The sequence below is a fragment of the Amblyomma americanum genome, chromosome 2 (assembly GCF_052857255.1).
Source record: "Amblyomma americanum isolate KBUSLIRL-KWMA chromosome 2, ASM5285725v1, whole genome shotgun sequence".
NCBI classification, from domain to species: domain Eukaryota; kingdom Metazoa; phylum Arthropoda; class Arachnida; order Ixodida; family Ixodidae; genus Amblyomma; species Amblyomma americanum.
The window spans coordinates 52,253,843-52,272,481 of record NC_135498.1 but is presented as its reverse complement, the minus strand read 5'-3'; the positions used below and the strand labels follow the sequence as shown (position 1 = coordinate 52,272,481).

General features: G+C 46.9%; 2 protein-coding genes across 2 annotated transcripts; one reads left to right on the top strand and one right to left on the bottom strand.

Moving 5' to 3' along the window:
* The first annotated feature begins 429 nt into the window (after positions 1–429).
* LOC144121235 (neprilysin-1-like) lies at positions 430–9,420 on the top strand. Its single transcript, XM_077654340.1, has 2 exons — positions 430–626; positions 6,752–9,420. Exons 1-2 carry the CDS (start codon positions 542–544, stop codon positions 9,157–9,159), a joined length of 2,493 nt encoding a protein of 830 aa, XP_077510466.1. The 5' UTR covers positions 430–541; the 3' UTR covers positions 9,160–9,420.
* On the bottom strand, positions 9,388–17,945 carry LOC144121236 (uncharacterized). Its single transcript, XM_077654341.1, has 5 exons — positions 17,675–17,945; positions 17,439–17,555; positions 16,115–16,225; positions 13,372–13,521; positions 9,388–9,899 (listed from the first exon to the last, which is right to left on the bottom strand). The coding sequence occupies exons 1-5, from the start codon at positions 17,747–17,749 to the stop codon at positions 9,819–9,821; spliced, it is 534 nt and encodes a 177-aa protein (XP_077510467.1). The 5' UTR covers positions 17,750–17,945; the 3' UTR covers positions 9,388–9,818.
* Positions 17,946–18,639: the final 694 nt, after the last annotated feature.

Here is an 18,639-nt window from a genome sequence, read left to right as displayed (position 1 = left end):
GTTCTAAGCGCCGCTTACTGATGATGATGAGCTCAGGCTAAATGGCACATACCCACGGCGGGGGATTGGCCCGGGTGCATTGCTGATACAAACGCATCTCATGTGCAAGGAGTGCAGTAATTGGATAATTACTGCCTCCTCTTCGATCATGAACCAACAAGCTCGACTCACCCCTAGATCTTCTCTGCTCTATATCGAGATGTTCCAGCCGAGTGAAACGTGATCTCAACATCGATTCTTGAATGTGGCAAAGCCAGAAACTTGAACGTGAAAATTCCTCTCACATTGCATCTCAGAACCGTCGCGCGTGTCAAGCTTTCTCGTCAGTATGGCCATGCTTGAGATTTCGCTTAACATCAGCGCACTGAAGCACCAAGGTTCCGTCACGTTTCTTTGCGAACGAGGAAGAATGCTTCAAGCAGTGCGCGATAAAGAAGAGGCTGAGGAGGGAAGAGGGGGCGGCGGCTGGCAACAACGGGTCGCGGCTGGAGCGGCCGCAACAGCGCCCGACCGAAGGGTTCCCCCGCAGGCGCCAGGTCCCATGTCGGTGCCAGCGTCGTCCACAGAGTCCTCCCGCTGGAGCCGCCCCAGTTCGCTCTGGAAGCATCAGGACTCGGACGTCAACGGTGAGGGCCGACGATCTCTGCCGCGTGAACCACATGGTCCTGCACAGGCGCGGCGCTTTTCCGGCAGCCAGCTGCCTTTGCGTCTCGTTTGAACGTTAGAGCAGCTGATAAAGACCTCGATGTTCAGTCGCCAACACTTTGCTGTCCTGCCACAGCAAAGTGTGTCAAGACACAGGTCATCGGGGATGGGTCATGTGCGAGGTGCCCCATTAAGAGGGAAGCAGCCCTGAAGCCGTCCTAGTGGGGATGTGCGAATGGTACTTTTTCAAAAGAGAATCGAATACGAATCGAACAGTTTTAGAAATATTCCTACATGTGCGAGTATTCGCACAAATCGAATAATCGTGTTAAACAGCGCTAGCGGCGGAGCTGGGGCACGTTGCTATGACTCATGGAGTTAGGCATTAGCTGTCAAAAATCCCCAGTACTGATCACCACAATAGAGTATGCAACATTAACTCAGGATATTAACTCTTTAAATGTCATATAACGCGTGTAAGAAAATTAAATTTTCCTACTCGTGGTGACAGCGAATAAACTCCACATCTCAGTAGATAGGAGTAGCGACGGCTACGCGTGGGCCATGGATTCTGAGATTGGGCACCAAGGCAGGCTTTTCCAAGTCTGCCTGAGCACTATACCGCATGGCGCAATCTTGGAGAAAGCGTGTGGGCGTCATTAATGCCACCTCACGAATCGACTGCGCGGATGGAACCCTCGAGCCCCAATTCACTCAAGGCAGCATGCTGTTCATTGTCGTGGGTCCTGTTTTTGAAACAGTCGTCGAAGAAAGCTGCGGCTTGCTTTATCCGAACTTCGTGCCACTTACTCAACAAACTATTCGAAAACTTGAGAACACATTCCATACGTTTCGAGTAACTTTGACCACACAGTATTTGATTCGTTCAGCGAACCGAAGAGGAGGATATTAGATTCGCTATTCGAAAATTTCGAATATTCGCGCACCCCTACATCCTCGCTATACGCGAGCACGAAAACATACACAGCTCTATTGGTAAGCGAGTACAGTGTATGCAGTCCCAGGACATTGCAAAAGTGGGGCCCCGAAAAAAGTCTGCAGGTCCTGCGGTGAAGCTAGGAATAGCGCGGCCAGCTCTCTGGACGCATTTTATACAAAAAAGGTATTCCCCTTAACTGGGCACGGCACTGGAACGCCAGATGCACTACAAGTGCTCAACCATGTTCCCTGGCAACAATTTAGCTCATGACAGTTCTGGCCAGTAAACTTTTGATGTAGGCGTTGCTATAGGCCATATCCCCGTCGCTGTAGAGACACGGTTCTCGGAGGGACTGGCAATATAATTTTAACACTTTACTGCCCAGTGTCGCGACTTCGCGACATAACCGTTGGCATGCCGCTTATACTACACAGAGCCTGCATACGAAGTTTGCAGGCAAAATGTTTGGAGTCACTGAGAGCAAGCTGTGTGAAGAAAAATGGGACGCGAATGTATACGGCTTCCAGCCAGCGTCCAACAATTCCTTATCTCCTTTTCCGATATATGTTGGGGGCGAAGCCGGAAAATATTTGTAGAATTAAAAATTTATTGTTTCTGGACCTTCGAATTTGTTCGAGGCCTTCGATCTGGTTTTTCAATCTACTCGAACACGCGGCACAAAATGGACTATGCGCAATTTTTTTTTTGTAATTAACAACATAACAATGTCTCAATTTTAGCGGCGCTAACGAAATTTTGATATTGGCTTTTGAATACGAGTACATATGGCATAATGTGGGAGTGATTATTTTTTTTCCTTCATAAATTGATCACTATAAAGGATTAAGGACCCGAAGTTTTCTGACGCAATCGAAAGCTTGGAGTCCAACGTGCCCGATCGCGCAACGGCTTTGTTAGAAACACCTTAGAATATTTTAACAGGAGTTTTCGATAAATGAATGCTCTTGTTTTGATGTATCTCAGTGCTGGAAACCATTACTCTCGAGCGCGATAAAGACTACATGTCGGAAAAAGCAAGGGACCAAAACTGTATTTACACGATTGTAAGCCGACATATTTTTCAAAATTTGAAAATCCGAAGTGGGGGGTCGACTTACAATCGAATCAAAAACATGGCACTATAAGTAAAGGCAAGAGAAACGAGATATCGGGCATGCTACAGCGTGGTTGCACTTTTGCTGCGCGGCTCCGTCGCATCGCTCTTGGTGCTGGCCTTGAGCAGCTGCTATGTCAACGCGCACAACTGGCATCCCCTCCACCCGCGGGAGGTGGCCGATGGCGGCTATCGATAAGCAGCAAAGTGGCACCACACACTCCCCACACGTGGCTGCAGACTGCGGCTACTGATAAGCGGGAAGCTCAAGTGTCCAACACGTTTTCTTTTTACTTTCAAATGCGCGCTCGGCGCTCAAGGGAGCGTTGATAGTTGATGAAAGGGCCGCTGTTCCAATCGAGGCGGCAGCCCCCACTCTGAACGGCAGCTGCGCCGGGGAGTGTCGGTAGCCGACGGAAGAGCCGACGCCGCTCACGTTTAGTTTCTCTTTGGCTCTGACGCATTTTACTACTGCCGGTCGCGTTTCACGGGTCTTTAATGTAGTGCTTCGTCATTTGTGCTCTGGGTCCGGTAAGCGACCGGCGCTTGTTCACGGCTGCATTCAAGATGGCTGTCGTTCTCTCCGCCGAAGAAACGAACAACTTCGCGCCGGGCCACAAGTTCGACGTTCGCAACGGGTGATACAGGTGTGGCAGCTGCAGCGAGTAAAATTTTCAGCTGTTCCACGCGATGTCGTGATGTGGCTGTTTGCGAAGTGCGGGATTTCGCTGGACGACGTGCTGTGGGACCGCAGCAGCGATCACGACGGCAGCGCTAGCGAGGACGACGACGCAAGTGTGCACGAGTAGTCCAGTGACTAACATTTTCGTTTTGGAATGTGCCCACGGGCACGGCCACGCGCGGCCGGCGATAGCAGCTGGCGATAAACGCGTTGGCCGCTGGATAATGCTATCGCGTTCAACTATTCAAGGCCAAGGTTAAACAACCTCGAAGTTTGTTTTTTCGGAAAAGTGATTTGGGGGGTCGACTTACAATCGTGTAAATACGGCTCCATCTTCCGGATAGTAATTGGACAGTTTTAGGGTAGCACAGAGTCCACTAGCGTTTCCAGGCGCAAAGACTTTATGGTACAGTGATGCACATCTCATCGATGAGCTTTAATGCACCGCGGCTACCTCTACAACAAAGAAATGAACACTGTGGTGCTACCTTGTAACAACTTAAAGCAATTCATTGGCGATGCAAGATAGCGTCGCTTTTCATCGATAGATGACCTGAAATAAAATATTAAGAACAGTTCTGAAAGAGAAAAAAATTCAATTGCGCACGTGACAACATCCAAGTCATTTTAATAATACGTGGTCACGTCGTCGTACACATCCGTAATATCCAGGTATCAGCGCAGAATGTCGCTCCGGCTTGACCTACGCAATTTTGAAAGCCAACTGAATAAAATAAACCTTTCATCGCTATTACAGTGCCCGATTTCATCAATATATGAGGAAGGATCTTTTCATTTGCACTGTAACCTCAAAACAGGTTTTGGTCCGTTGTCAGTGCCCTTGAAAACCTTACGCCATAAAGCTATCATGGCCCTTGTGTTCTTCAGTCGTCACAGCAACACAAAGTTTTCAAGAAATCTCCAACGCAAAAAGTTCTTTATTGATGCACACGAGCTTTCAAGAACAAGTTCCATGCAGTCTGCATCAAAAGCTCGAACCTCTGGCCTGAATAATTCGTCTCACAACATGTTCGGAATGGAGTGGAAACTACAAGTAGCTGAAAGTGCCGTCAATGCACTAAGTTCGCCCCTGTGGCAAATTTGAGAGCGTTCATGGCACTCCAACTCTGCCACAGAATATTTCGTGTAATAGCAGTGCGTACAGCAATACCGGAGCGCCGACTCGAGCACACAGCAATGCGTGCTGAAATCACACGATCAGAATTTCCATGTGCTCTCCCCCTCCGCTCCCCTTATTTCGTCAATGGACCTGCTGCTTTCTCCCTTTTACCGACTTCGTCGAGTAGGCATGGTTAAGGCAAGGTTACTTCAATGTGCCACCTCCCGATGAACAGTAGCAGCGAGCGGCAGCCGGGATCGTTCTACCAGGCCTTCGATTAGAGTCCAGTAACTCCACCTCCAACTACTTTGAGACATCATCTTTCTGATACGCTACGAAGTTCCCGACGAAGCAGTTATCACGTGTTCTATAAGTAGAACTAGGCTCTTCAATCTATCTTGCTCCGTTGTCTACACTCCTAAAACTGGAGGCCGCACGGAAGGAGTAAAGAGGCTGATCTACTCTTTCCAGAGGCTGTTGGCTCTTTTAAGGCAGCTGTTTACTCCATTTAAATTGCCAGGTGGATTCAATGCCATGCTTACTCCTACTTCTGCAGGTAGCAAAACAGGCTGAGCAATCCCTTAAGGACAAAAGTTGGAGGATGGCTCTACTCCATCTCCTTGAATGATGCACCAAAGCTATGCCCTTAGACAAAATTATTCTCCAATCACTGTGAATAAGGGTAGCCTCCTTCTGAGTGGCCGCAAGAGAGTGATGGTTCTCAGCAAACACTGTCTATAAATATCGTTCAACGAACGCATGCACTTGCATGCTTAAGATTGAACTCAGACTGTTTGCTAGTTGCACTTTCTGACGAATTATTCCAGATATCGCTAAGTGAAAAGATTCTAAGCCATTCTTATTTTTGGACATCAGTTTTGACACAATGACCTTACGAAGAAACAACTTTGCACAAGCGACCGAAGTTTCAGCTCAAGCGAAACATTCCTGCTAAATGTCCTTAAATCTTTACGATTTTTTGCAACATAAATATTTCTCATTACAGCACCGTTACAGCATGGCTGAGCGACAAACCAATGAGAAGGTTCATTGGATTTTTTGTGGCATGCAATATGTAATAAAACGCCAGTGATTTCCGTTCAAAAAGAGTAAACGTTTTACAAACACCCTAAACTTGCTTCCCTGTGGGAATTTTGGTGTGCCATTCGCATCTCTTTTCTGAACTGTCTCCACATTAATCGAGCTGTACAAGCTCTAACACGCAGTGATCTGTGAATTACCAGTGATTTGGATCAATGGACTTAATATCCGTCCAGGAACAAGCCTCTAGAGTCGGAATGCAGCACGTATCTATCGAGTGTTTCGGCAAGTACTTTCAAAAACTTTTTAAATAGAGGAAAAAAATAGCTGCTTGGTTCACTGCACGGGTGCAGTGGTTTTTTCGTTTTTGTTTTTCTTCAACATTTATTGAGGGAGTACTTCCATTCTTGCACAGTGTGCGTTACTCCCCTACTCACTATATGGCTTAGCAAGAGGGCAGCAAATATTAAAAAAATCAAAAGATAGGGCAAGAATGTAGTCTTGGAAGTATTTGCTGGGAATGTTAGTTTTTTGTATATGTATTTACAGCGACACAGTGTGCCATTATAGTGTACATAAAAAAAAAATTGCCACCATCCGTGCGACCTGAAAAACATGGTGTTGGCACGAAGCCATCCTCAAGAAGTACTGGACAAGCGACTTGCACGCTCTCTGTCCCATTAACACAGCTCTGCAGAGAAAAACCTACAAAGCAAACCACAACGAAGTGGAAATAACCGTAGGATAACGCGCAGGCAGCACTACTTGCAACCGAGATTAAATCCCGCGACCTCATGCTCAGTAGCGAAACGCCTTTTCTCTCAGCCGCCGTGGCGGCTGCTTGCAACAACCTTTTAAGTAGCGTTGGCTTGCAGCAGTAACAGCAGCTGTCCCCCGATATTTGCGAAAGCTAGTTTTGAGCACACAATTACAATAGTGATATCTGATATGTGTTTAAAAGCTTCGCTGTGAAATAGGCTCCAAAGTAAACTCTTCCTTCACCTAGGCATCGAATTCAAAGCCCGCAAAATTCCAATACCCATAACTTCCCTGCTGCTATTTATTTCTAGTAGCTGCGTGCCAATTAGGGGTATGTCAACTAAACAAAGCGCAGATTGTAAATCCCGACAGGTTAAATTTTGTGAAAGTATAGACCTACCAGCGTCTATCCCACTTCCCCTTCAGACTTGCCCTGTGTACCTTTCGCAGCCAGCAGCTACACCGACAGCATCTCAAACAGCCGAAGCACCAATGGCTTGACCAGCGAGGAGTACGGGGAGGATGGCCACTCACGACGTCACCACAGGCGAGCCGGTGACCGCGGGGGCAACAGCAAAAGGCAGCCGGCGGAACACCGGCCCTCCTCCCCCGCCAGTCGATGGCTGCTCAGCAAGGAGCCCAAACTGTGCGTCAGTTGGCTCTACATGCTGTTCCTGGCGGCCGGTATGATTGTGGCCTGCACGGCCTACATGAGTGGCTCCTTATCTTCCTTCCAGCACGGGGTGTTTACGAAAGAAGCGCCGGACAAGAAGGTGTGCCGCAACCAGGTATGCAGAGAAGTGGCCCGCAGCATCGCTCGCTCTCTGAATCGGAGTGTGGATCCGTGCAAAAACTTCTACCGGTTTGTCTGCGACGGCTGGAGGCGCAAGCACCCCGTCCGCCGTAACGAGGTGCGAAGCAGCCCCTTCTCGCTGGTCGGCAAAGAGCTGGACAATGTCATCAGGAAAGCTCTGAACAAGGTGCCCATCACGAACAAGAAGCAGGGTGCCCTGGAAAAGGCGGCCATCATGTACCACGAGTGCCTCAAGAACTACGACATGAGCAACTCCACACGCTCCATGAAGGTGCTCACAGAACTACTGCGCTACCTGCACATGCCGTGGCCCGCCATGGACACAAATCACACCGTGGACTTGTTTGAAATCATCGTGCAGTTATCACTGCGTTGGTCCATACCAAGCCTGTTCAGCATTTCGGTTATCCCGGATCCAGAGGACACGAAGACTAATGTCCTGGTCATAAACACTATGGAGAACTTGGAGGTAGGCTTCCACCAGCTGCAGACAAACAACCAAACGAAAAACGACACGCAGGACATCCTGTTCATGAGAATGGTGCAGAAGATCGCCTCAATAATGGGAGACAATAGCACAAACTACAAGTCGCTTGCCGAGAATGTTGTCATGGCACCCATTATTATCGCATCAGTGAAACACTTCCACTTTGAGGTGCTGGGAAGGTCCGACGCGTGGCCGCCTAAAAAGTACCAGATCAAGCACCTTGAAAACCTGACGCCGCAAGTAAGTACTAAGCGCTGGTTGTCGGTCATAAATAGGTACTTGCCAGGGAATGTGCAGGTGCGGGACACCGACGAAGTTATTGTCATGAGCCCTGGATACTTATGGCTAGTCACAAGCTTGTTGCACCAGAACAATACTGTTAAGATGTTCCACGATTTCATTGGATGGTCCATTGCATTTCTTTTGGGACCTCTCTCATCGAGGGAAATCAGGGAAGCTGTGAGTAGCTATGGCCAAGAAGTTGGCATGGACTTCACTGACGTGGACAAAGAAAAGCTGTGTCGCAAGGACGTTGAAGATTACTTGCCGATGCCGTATGGAGCCATATTCGTTCAGGCCTACACCCCTGACTACGTAAAGGAGGACGCAAAAGTCGTCGTGGATCATATCAAGTTAGCGTTCGCCTATGCACTTCGGCTCAACACGTGGATGGATGACCAGACAAGAACGAGGGCTATGGCCAAAGTGCAGAGGATTGTTTCGCATGTCGCGTACCCCGACTGGATAAAGAACAAAACCGAACTGGATGAATCGCATGCCGACATTCCCGACATTGAGGGCCCTTACATCAAGATCCTCATGGACCTCAAGGAGGTGTACACGTTTCGCTCGCTGTCGTTGCTCCGGCAGACCAACGGTAGGGATGAAGAGTTCTGGACGTTCAGTCCAGCTACGTTAAATGCCTTCTATGAGCACTCCACCAACAGCATCACCATACCGGCGGCCATCCTCAATTTCCCCTTCTACTCCTATGGCCTGCCACCTGCTATGAACTACGGCAGCATCGGCGCCATCATCGGCCACGAAATCAGCCACGCGTTCGACACACTGGGCAGCCACTTCGACGACAGCGGCAACCTGCGAAATTGGTGGACGAAGGAGACAAAGAGCAACTTCATCCTCAAGAACTACTGCTTCGTGCTTCAGTACAACAGCATCTACGAGCCGCACAGCAAGCGCTACCTGAACGGTAAGCAGACACTCTCGGAAAACATCGCGGACAACGGTGGCCTCAGGCAGTCGTTCCATGCCTACCGCCTGCACGTCGACGAGCATCCAGGGGGCAAGGAAGAGAACATACCCTTGGAGGGCCTCGAAGAATTCACTCCCGACCAGCTCTTCTTCATCAGCAGCGCATACAAGTGGTGTGCAGACATCAACCCCAAGGCCGTCAAAATGATAATGAACTCTGACTCACACTCCCTTGAGGAATACCGCTGCAACGTAGCCGTTGAGAACATGGTCGAGTTTGCCAAGGCCTTCCAGTGCAGTCCCAATGAGGAAATGAACCCGGGAAAAAAGTGTGTCGTGTGGTGAAAAAATGCTGAAGGCAGTGTTCCGGCTGCGTTTCACACATCAAGAGCGCCTGCATGGCCGCAACCAGGTCGAGACTGCTGAAGGGCTATATACTAGTTTGCATTGTGCATGTGCTGATGGCTTTCCCAGATAAGTCTTGAATGTTCATTAAGTATGGGGATTACCCCACACCTAATGAACATTCAATGCTCTTGCAGCTATAAAAAACAGGAAAGAGAGCACACAAACTTTCTGAAATTAAAGGCACTTTATTAAAGAAAATTTGAATCAAGAACAAGTCAACAGTGCATATACATACAAATATATGTATCTCCTTGACTTTATGAACACGAAGTAAACTCAGGAAATGCCCGTCAAAGACACAACAATCTACTATAAACACCGTGCTAAAGTTTTGATGGTACAAAACTGGGGCAGTAGGATTCAATAAAGTTGAACACTACCGGAGTATCAGCCCTGCACATAATCTAACTGCTTGCACAATCTGCAATTTCAGCTGCGTTCCATAAACATCTCTACAAAAACCTTGATGAGTTTGTTTTGGCACAATTATTGTAACTAATATAAAGCTTCACACCTGAGCAATAATCCCTGCAGAATATCTAAAATCAGCACCACTTCCTAAATGGAGTAGAGTGTGAGAACTTTGCTGTGGACCGTCACTTGTAAGACACATCACACGAGGATGTTTGCCTGGACGAGCTTGGTGTCGACAGTGCTCTTGTTGCCTCCAGAAGTTTCTTGAAAAAAAAAAAATGCAGACATGAGTTACAATGCTCTGCTGTGGTGAAACTGTGTAACAACCCTTTTATGTTTCTCGAATCGCGGCTAGGTTTAAAACCAAATGAAATAAATCTTCAAAAATGTCAGCCACCCGACAGAACGTGGTATGTATGCAGCTGTGGCTATAAAAAACATAATAAAGCAATGAAGGATATCCTTGCATGGTGCCAAAAGGCAAACCTCTCTTACAGTAAACCATCTCAGAGTACAAACTATGACCAGGACCATTCACATTGCTGCTCTGCTTGACAGTCAAAACACCCTTTCACACATTTAGCTGCAAAGAAATTTTGCGCACCCAAAGGAATCCTGCTTTGTGGTAAATGGCTGCTTGGTTCAGGATACTTCTATAAAGGGACACTGAGGGCAACTCTATCCAATTACTGTTCTCACTAAAAATAGATTCTCTAATTATGCTGACGTCTGTGCGGCAATAGGCATAACTGAAACTTCGTTATAACGAACCGGTAAAATTCGTAAAATACTAGTTCGATATAGCCGATATTCACAATATAAAATGTCGCCGAGAAAACTCGCAATGGAGAAGCTAAATTTAGTCAGCGAAACAACTGGGAGAGACTTTTTCCGCAATTTTTGCACCCTTTCGAAGCCGCTAGCGGCGATCGCGGAGGCCGTAAAAAACGGAGCGTCAAACTAAGTTCGCTTCGCCGAACAGCACCGCAGCACGCGGCGGCGGCAGATCAAATGTCAGCTAGGGTGGCTTCCTCCCATTACAGCGGTGTCATGTAAAAAAAATCGGACGCCAGGGCGAAAGCTACCGTTGTTTTCACCACCTCCACTCCGTGATAGTCGACGTGAACAGATAATGGCTGCCGGAAGGCTACAACGACTCACCGTGTCGCTGGTTCCGGGGCACTGTCGTCGGGTGCGAGAGGCGCGAAAGGGCGCCGACTACTGGCTACCCGCTTTTCTCGCCGCTATATCTTCTGTGGCGCTGTTGGCAAAGCGAGGTTAGCGTTCCTATATATGCTCCCATAGGCTACGGTGGTTAGTCATCCAGACACTATACACAGGGTGCTCCCTGCGGGAGCATATACAGGAACGCTATGCAAGGTAAAGCGTGAACCGTGGCGCGAACGCTTGCCGCTCCACCACCAGTCACCCATGCTGTGAGGCAAAGCCTGCCGCCTGCTCTCCGATCGGATACAGACTGGCGCTCGGAATAATAATAATAATAATAATAATAATAATAATAATAATAATAATAATAATAATAATAATAATAATAATAATAATAATTGGTTTTTGGGGAAAGGAAATGGCGCAGTATCTGTCTCATATATCGTTGGACACCTGAACCGCGCCGTAAGTGAGGGATAAAGGAGGGAGTGAAAGAAGAAAGGAAGAAGGGGGTGCCGTAGTGGAGGGCTCCGGAATAATTTCGACCACCTGGGGATCTTTAACGTGCACTGACATCACATAGCACACGGGCTCCTTAGCGTTCTTCCTCCATAAAAACGCAGCCGCCGCGGTCGGGTTCGAACCCGGGAACTCCGGATCAGTAACCGAGCGCCCTAACCACTGAGCCACCACAGCGGGTCAGAAAAAAAAATTGAAAATTGGTTTCCAGGAAAGGAAATGACGCAGTAACTGTCCCACATGTCTCTGTGGTCACCCGAACAGCGCCATAAGGGAAGGGATAAAAGAGGTAGCGAAAGAAGAAAGAAGTGAATAATTTCGACCACCTGCGGACTACCACTGACATCGCACAGCACATGGGCGCCTTCTGCGTTTCGCCCCCATCGGAACGAGACCGCCGCAGTCGGTTTCGAACTCTGGTACTCTGGCTCTGTAGACAAACGCCTTAACCACTGGGCCACCATGGTGGGTCTCGGCAGTTCGATATATCCATTTTATGGCAACCCGCGTTCGATGTATGGAGTAAGAAATACATGTTTGTGGAAAATGTTTAGGAACAGTTCGATATAGCCAATAATTCATAATATCCGTGTTCGTTGTAACGAGGTTTTAATGTATTTATCGTCGAAAAAATTGGATTTAAGCACCTCCCAGTCTGTCGATTCAAACTCTAAGTCCTTACCCAAAAGGGCGAATTGCCACTGTTTTGAAGTGAATGGCAGTGTAGCGTAGCATCTGGAATCCGCAACCGAAAGTCTGCGTTGATGCACGCATTTTACTTATGAAACAGGCTGCGGATGGCAGCCCCTGCATTTCGTTTTTGGAGCGAAAAGCTCCACTTCTCGCATGCAAACCTGCAGGTCAAATGGCGCTTGGATTTGACCTCTAACTGGAGGCTCGCCACAGGTGTGGCTGTGACGTCATACCACGCGATTTGTCGCAGCTGTTACCGTTCGTTCCACCACTGCGCCGACCACTGCTCCGACCGCTCGCTCTCGCCAGTTGTGTCACGTGACGAACCACGTGATTCGCTCTTGCTGAATAAAGGCCAGCGCTCGCCGCCTACACACTGCAGACATGGAGCCAGAACCGGTCACCGGGACGAGTTCTTCGACTAAGCATTGGATGCGACAGGCTGCTTATAGCGATCCCTATGACAGAGCGTCACGAAGCCACGTTGGCTAGAGATGTGTCGCGAAAGCGGGCTGGTCGAGTTGATGAAACTGATGATGAATGGGAAGTACGTCTGGAGAAGTAGTGGCACAGGCAACAAGAGTAGCTCAAGCAGAAAAAGGTAGCGGATGCTGCCAACGTCTCCGCGTCGATATCGGCCACTTTGCCTTTCGCTCCGTATAACCTGGCTCAGCCGAGTAGTGCAAAGACTTTTTTTGTGTGTGTTTTCTAGCTTATAAAACCTCCGTTCTCAGTCACAGTAGTCTTCATGATTAGAAAGCGGTACCCTATCGATACTGGCCAACTTGCATTTGTCCTCAGTGTCCCTTTAACACCACTCAGAAAGTGACTGAGCAGCCACAAGCAAAAACCACTTTGTGAGTTCAGCAGGGCAATTTTATTTTTATTTCTTTCTTAAGATGCCGCCCAAAAAAATGTGAACTTTGCTGCCCATGGTACTTTTGTGGTGCAGGCAGAGACCTTTTTCCCTTCAGTCTCATTCCGCCATCGGTGAAGTTAGCTTTGATTTCAACGAGTGCACACCTCAAAACATGTCGGCACCATGGTATCATGGCTAAAAAAAAAACTTAGTCCCTCATGCTACCCGTACTGTTATACTAGAAAAAAATGAAAGAAAATGCAGGTTCCTGCCCATGCATCTTCTCATTTGTTCTAATTATCTGACTGATATCACAAAATTAATGCTACGCTAACTAGATTGAAATTTATTTTTAAAAGTGGAGGCCAACGTGTTCCTCTATTTTCTGCTCGGGAGCCTAAAGCAGCACTGGACAAAACCAGTGACCTTGTGAAACTTTAGATATAATGCTGCAAGTTCACATCTTCTGTGTTAATTACAAAACAAAGGATGATTACCTTTGACTGATCAGAGTACAGGAGCTGCAACTTATTCAGCTGAAGTGCCTTTTTCACTAGCAAGATGTTTAGGTTGCAAGTCTCCTCTTCCAAGAGCCAAACTCGTCTTTCTGCAGCCAACACTCTGTTCACTAGCTCGATCTGAAACGACTACCAAGAAAAGGATATCTTTTCATGACGACGTGAAACAATGCGCTGTCATATAAGTAGGCTAAACAGAACATGCTAGTTAGAACCAACACGCAGGTTACATTATGACATACAGTGGAATAGAGACGGTCTCAGAAGTGGCATCATGCAGCCACTCAAATTTATCACGATGCCTTCACCAAACCATTGCACTTGGGTACCACTTAAGTTTGGTATGGAAAGCTAAGCAGCTGAGCTTTCCTACCTAGGAATTACACCCAGTACATGCAACTGCAGTCAGTAACACAAATACCCTGCCCAAGTCAATAATTCAAACTTGCCAGACTAATAAAGTAAACACCAATGACCCTGTTCTGACCATATTTAATATATAAGTTCTCTGCACATGTATTCCATGAGCACATATGGCACGCCATATGCAGTGCTGCAAGTTGGGCTCCTCCAGTGCATGAGTTTATCAAGCTGTATCCTCTATTTCTCATATCATTGCTACGAGAAGGCTCTTCACCCAACTCTGCAATATCAATGCACAAGGACGTTTAGAAAGGGTCTGCTTTACAAGCACTGTGCCAATCAGGACAATTTTTTTTATTTCACGAAAGAGAGCACCTACACTCGAGACAACTTTTTTGGCAATGTAGCAGAGGCTAAGCAGGGAAGGGAACTAGAGGGGCTTATGTCTCCGTGCCTCCTGTGCTGGGTGGGTTGTTCATTGTTTGGCTCCACAGCTTCCCCCTTTCACCCCTCCACAACCCCAGGCCAAACAATGAACCCAGCCCTCACCACAGGGGAACAAAAGCACGTCACCTTCCCTTTCCTGTCTAGCCTCTGCAGCATTGCCAAGAAAAGTTGTCCCCAACCACAGAGTTCAAGTGGAGAAAATTCAGGATAAGGGCCTCAAAGGTGTTCTTTTAGTGTTTAGTGCGAAGGTACTAATCAGGAGGTTCAGAGCATAGCAAAACCTTCACCTTCTTTTCCAGCTGGGAGCGCGAGACTAGCGCCTAGCCTGGCCTAGCGCGAGCGTTCCGTCCTGCGGCACTGCCCGCTAATCATCGTCTTCTATGTGGAAAAAATCCAGTGGCTCTGACCCAAGCAAAACCGTCCCCTTCTTGTCCATCCAAGTAGCAATGCAAAACAACACATGGCTCAGAACAAAAGGGTAAAGTTTGCCGTGCTCTCGCAATTGTACACGAATGTTGTAAACATTGTCATTTTTTTTTTAGAGAGACAAACACTGTATGGCATGAAAACATTAGAGGCTTAAAACCGAACACACTGCTATGTACTATTGGGGACAAAAGTTTGGTGAACCAAGTTCTTGAAAAAATGTTTATTACAGCTCCACTTCGCTACCCAGTAGTCCGATATTGTTACCAGAGGCATTTATACCTTTAATACATTCATATAATATCAGGCGACTGGGTGGCGAGGTGGAGCTACAATAAACATTTTTCCAAGAACTTGCGTCCCGCAAACTTTTGTCCCCAATTCTACAAAGCAGCTAGCCTGTGAAGCTGCTACACTCTTGCTATAAATATAAAGATATACATACCAAGTGCAGCCTTTTCATAGAATACCCAAGAGGTTGGGAAGCAATTTTCTTTATGAAGATACCGTATTTACTCGCATATAACCCGCATCAAAATTTGAAAGAAAAAAAAACGTGTTTAAAAAGTAGGGTTGCGGGTGGGTTATCTGCGAATTTTTTTCTTTGGGGGGCGGGGTTGGCACGGCCCCTCATCGGCTTGTCAAGCTGATGAGGGGCCAATGATAGGCATAGCCAAATCACAGCGTTGTTGAGCCTATGTCAGGAAACGTTGGTGTCAGGTGCTGCTTCGTGTACTACCCCCCAGTTTGCACTGTTTGCCTGCTTTGTCTAGGCGTCGTGAGTTACACCCTCACGCCGACAGGACGCGTGCGAAGGCCCAATATTCCATTGTTGTGCCAGTGGATCGTGGATGCGTGGAAAGTGATACCAGCCGACTTGGTGCGTAAAGGCTTTAAAAAATGTGCCATCAGTAACAGCTTGGATGGTTCCAAGGACTACGTTTTTGAGAGTGGTGACGAAGCCTCGGATGGCAGCAGTGAGAGCGACGACGATTGAGAATCGAATAACCAGTGATGTGGTGGTAGTCATTTGAATAAATGTTCTGAAAACGGAATGATCACTGAGTGCGCAGTTTTACCTTTCTAGCACTTTTTTTTTTTTTTTCAGGTAAACGTGCCGGTTATATGCAGTTTTTTTTTCATGGAGTTCAAAGATAGGGGTGCAGGTTATACGCAGGGGTGGGTTATACACGAGTAAATACGGTACAGAGCCACAAGGCTGGTTATTTTTTAAGCGCTCAGTGACCTGTGACCTGCCTAAAACTGAGTTTCAATCAGCCATCTGTAGCTGATAATCACCAAACCTTTTCCTTCACCAACTGTGAAAACTACATTGTACAAGAGCACTGGATGCAGTTTCCACTGCAATACCGGCAAGCAATACTAGAAGTGGCCTTGAAATTAAATAAATAATAACAACAATAAAACAGACCACTTGCTAGAGCAGTGGGAGAACACTTCTTTGCAATGTAAAGTTACTCATTACCTGAGAATTGGCATTGTGATCGACGCATGTTCCAGCTTGTTCCAAATGATCATTGCTCGCTGCCTTTGCAGACAAAAGTACTTTCAGGTATTCAATTTGTTCTTGTTCCTCCTGCGAATGACAAACAGTGCTTATTACTCAGCATTACAGCCACATGAGAAGCTCCAGTTTTTAAATGTATTTGCAGGAAAGCAGTATAAAAACTCTGATTCAAAAAAGTGACAGCGATGGAGTACCACAACACACTGCACCACCTTCCAGACCTACATTATTCTTGTTGCCTGTACAAACCTGGATACATTTTTAATGGATAAGAATTTAATGCAAGTTTCAGCTGCAGCATATGCCAATTTACAACACATGAGGTGCAATTCACTGGAAACACTGTACATTGTTCTTGATGAGTACAGATCCCATCCAGAAGAGGACCTAGAAATGAATTACTGCAACCTTAGTGTGAGCTTTCTGGCAACTTGTCTTCATACAGCTGAGATTCATTTATTCCTCGGGCCTTGGAAAGATGAGCTTCATTTAAAACAGGCCCAATATTTTCAAATTGTGGGTTAAAGAGCATGGCTGCAGCGAGCCTTCCTCTTTGAGAAATGATCAGAGATGTGTTAATAATGCAAAAACAAAGCAAAAAAAAACGACGAAAAAGAAAGGCAGGTACATACAGGACGAGGGAAAAGAAGGTATACACCGGACGAGTACTGTCCTGTGTCTACCTTTCTTATCATTTTTTAGCTTTTTTTTTTTCATTATGAAGCCATACCAACTCGTACAACTCAACGTTTTACTAATCGGAGATGACAGGATTGGAGGGCAGAATTTTTTTTTTTATTGTTCCCTAGAATAAGATCCAGGCGCGCACCTTACACACGAGATTGAAAAAAAGAAAAACACATTTCGACTTTTCCCTAGCGGTGTGCAAACATTCGAAACTTTCGAATCGAATATCCGTTTATTCGATTAGGTGTTTTTTTTTTCTTTTTGCATTTTGTGCAATTTCCTGACCGTTTTCGTGTAACGCCACCCTCGATCTCCTGCAACGATGAACATGAAAATAAATAAATCAATAAATACTGCCAGCAATCGCACAACGGTTGAAATGGTGTCGAGCAAGCAGCGCGTGTCCTCCTTTCTTCTGTATTTAAACGGAACCTAGCGTCACGAGTGAAATGCTAATTACATCTGAACACCACGGCGGTCACGTGACCATCACTTTCACCCGAACGCGGCTCCCCGAAAGTTTCCGAGATCTACATGGCATTACAGCTTGTCACGCTCTCATATCTCTCTTCGAAGGACTAGGCTCTACAAGCACCTTTAGGGCCTTCTTCAAACGCCTGATTTCCTCTTCCTGCTTCGTGCAAGTCTGTTTCAGTGTCTCCACAGCATCGCTGCCACTTGGTCCGCAGCGACGTCTCAGATCCTCCAGCTCCTGACATGAGAAACGCAGACGTGAACAAAGGCACTTTGCTTTAAACACGCAATCGAAGCACAAAAATGCATCATTAAGTCCGCGGAATCAAGCGTTTCCACCTCGAATGTCAAACTTACCACGCGTAACTTGTCGAGCCTGTCATACACCCCGCGCCTAGACTGCGCGAGATCCCAAGCGCTGTTCGGTGTCATTTCTTCTCAGCCGCAGCTGCGCGCACAGCTGGGTTCGACGAAGGACGTCCGCTCGTTTTTTGGGTTGTTTGGCAACGTCTTAAACTGCATCACACAGGAAACGCACGCAGCGATGGCAGAAAATTAGCGTGCGAAGAAACAGGCAAAACGGACAAATCCAAAAGAGAATGCGGAAGCACGTGACTTCATTGAATCGTGAAAGCAGCAACACGTGGTACCACAAGCGGTCACAAATCAGTTTGAGATAGGCACGACAGAAAAGTAAGCTTTAAAATGTATAAAGCTTTTTGTGATGTCGTTTTTAAAATAACAGTACTATTCGTCTAGATATTTTATTTTGAAGTTTAAAAATTTTATTTTCGGTTTCGGTACAGGTCAGAGCAACTACCACAGCGCCTCGAAAATGCTAAATCAAGCGCAACTTCCACTTGAATATGAGGCTCGTAGCTGTAATCACGCACTCTGGATCCAACTGCATAGGTCTACAAGCCGTCGCCTCGAGTTCTTGGCATCTTAGCGTCCACAGATTGGTAGCTTGGTGGCTTCAAGCCGCAAAGCTTCTCCGGAGCTGTCCAATACGACGCCTCTTACTTGCTTCACTCCCACCTTTCCCTCACGGCGCGGTTCTGGTGTCCACTAAGAGGTGAGAGTTACTGCGCCATTTCCTTTCCTCAAAAATCCACTGAAAACCATTACGTTTGAAGCAGCGTGCTGTATGCCGAAATGGAGCCAGTCACTTATTCTCATGCAAGCCTCCTTGTAAAACGAAATATCTGTGCAAGCGTAGTATGTTTGCAAGGTCATAAAGCACGCGCTTTGACTGCTCGATGTATGCAATGCATATGTAGATGCCGTAGATCAGTGTTCAAACATCATTCCTGTATACTGCA

Coding starts and splice junctions, on each gene's coding strand:
- LOC144121236 (XM_077654341.1), bottom strand. CDS start 17,749: ATGACACCGAACAGCGCTTGGGATCTCGCGCAGTCTAGGCGCGGGGTG. Junction 17,556..17,674: donor GGCTCGACAAGTTACGCGTG/GTAAGTTTGACA, acceptor TTCTCATGTCAG/GAGCTGGAGGATCTGAGACG. Junction 9,900..13,371: donor TGTACTCTGATCAGTCAAAG/GTAATCATCCTT, acceptor TTTTTTTTCAAG/AAACTTCTGGAGGCAACAAG.
- LOC144121235 (XM_077654340.1), top strand. CDS start 542: ATGTCGGTGCCAGCGTCGTCCACAGAGTCCTCCCGCTGGAGCCGCCCC. Junction 627..6,751: donor TCAGGACTCGGACGTCAACG/GTGAGGGCCGAC, acceptor TACCTTTCGCAG/CCAGCAGCTACACCGACAGC.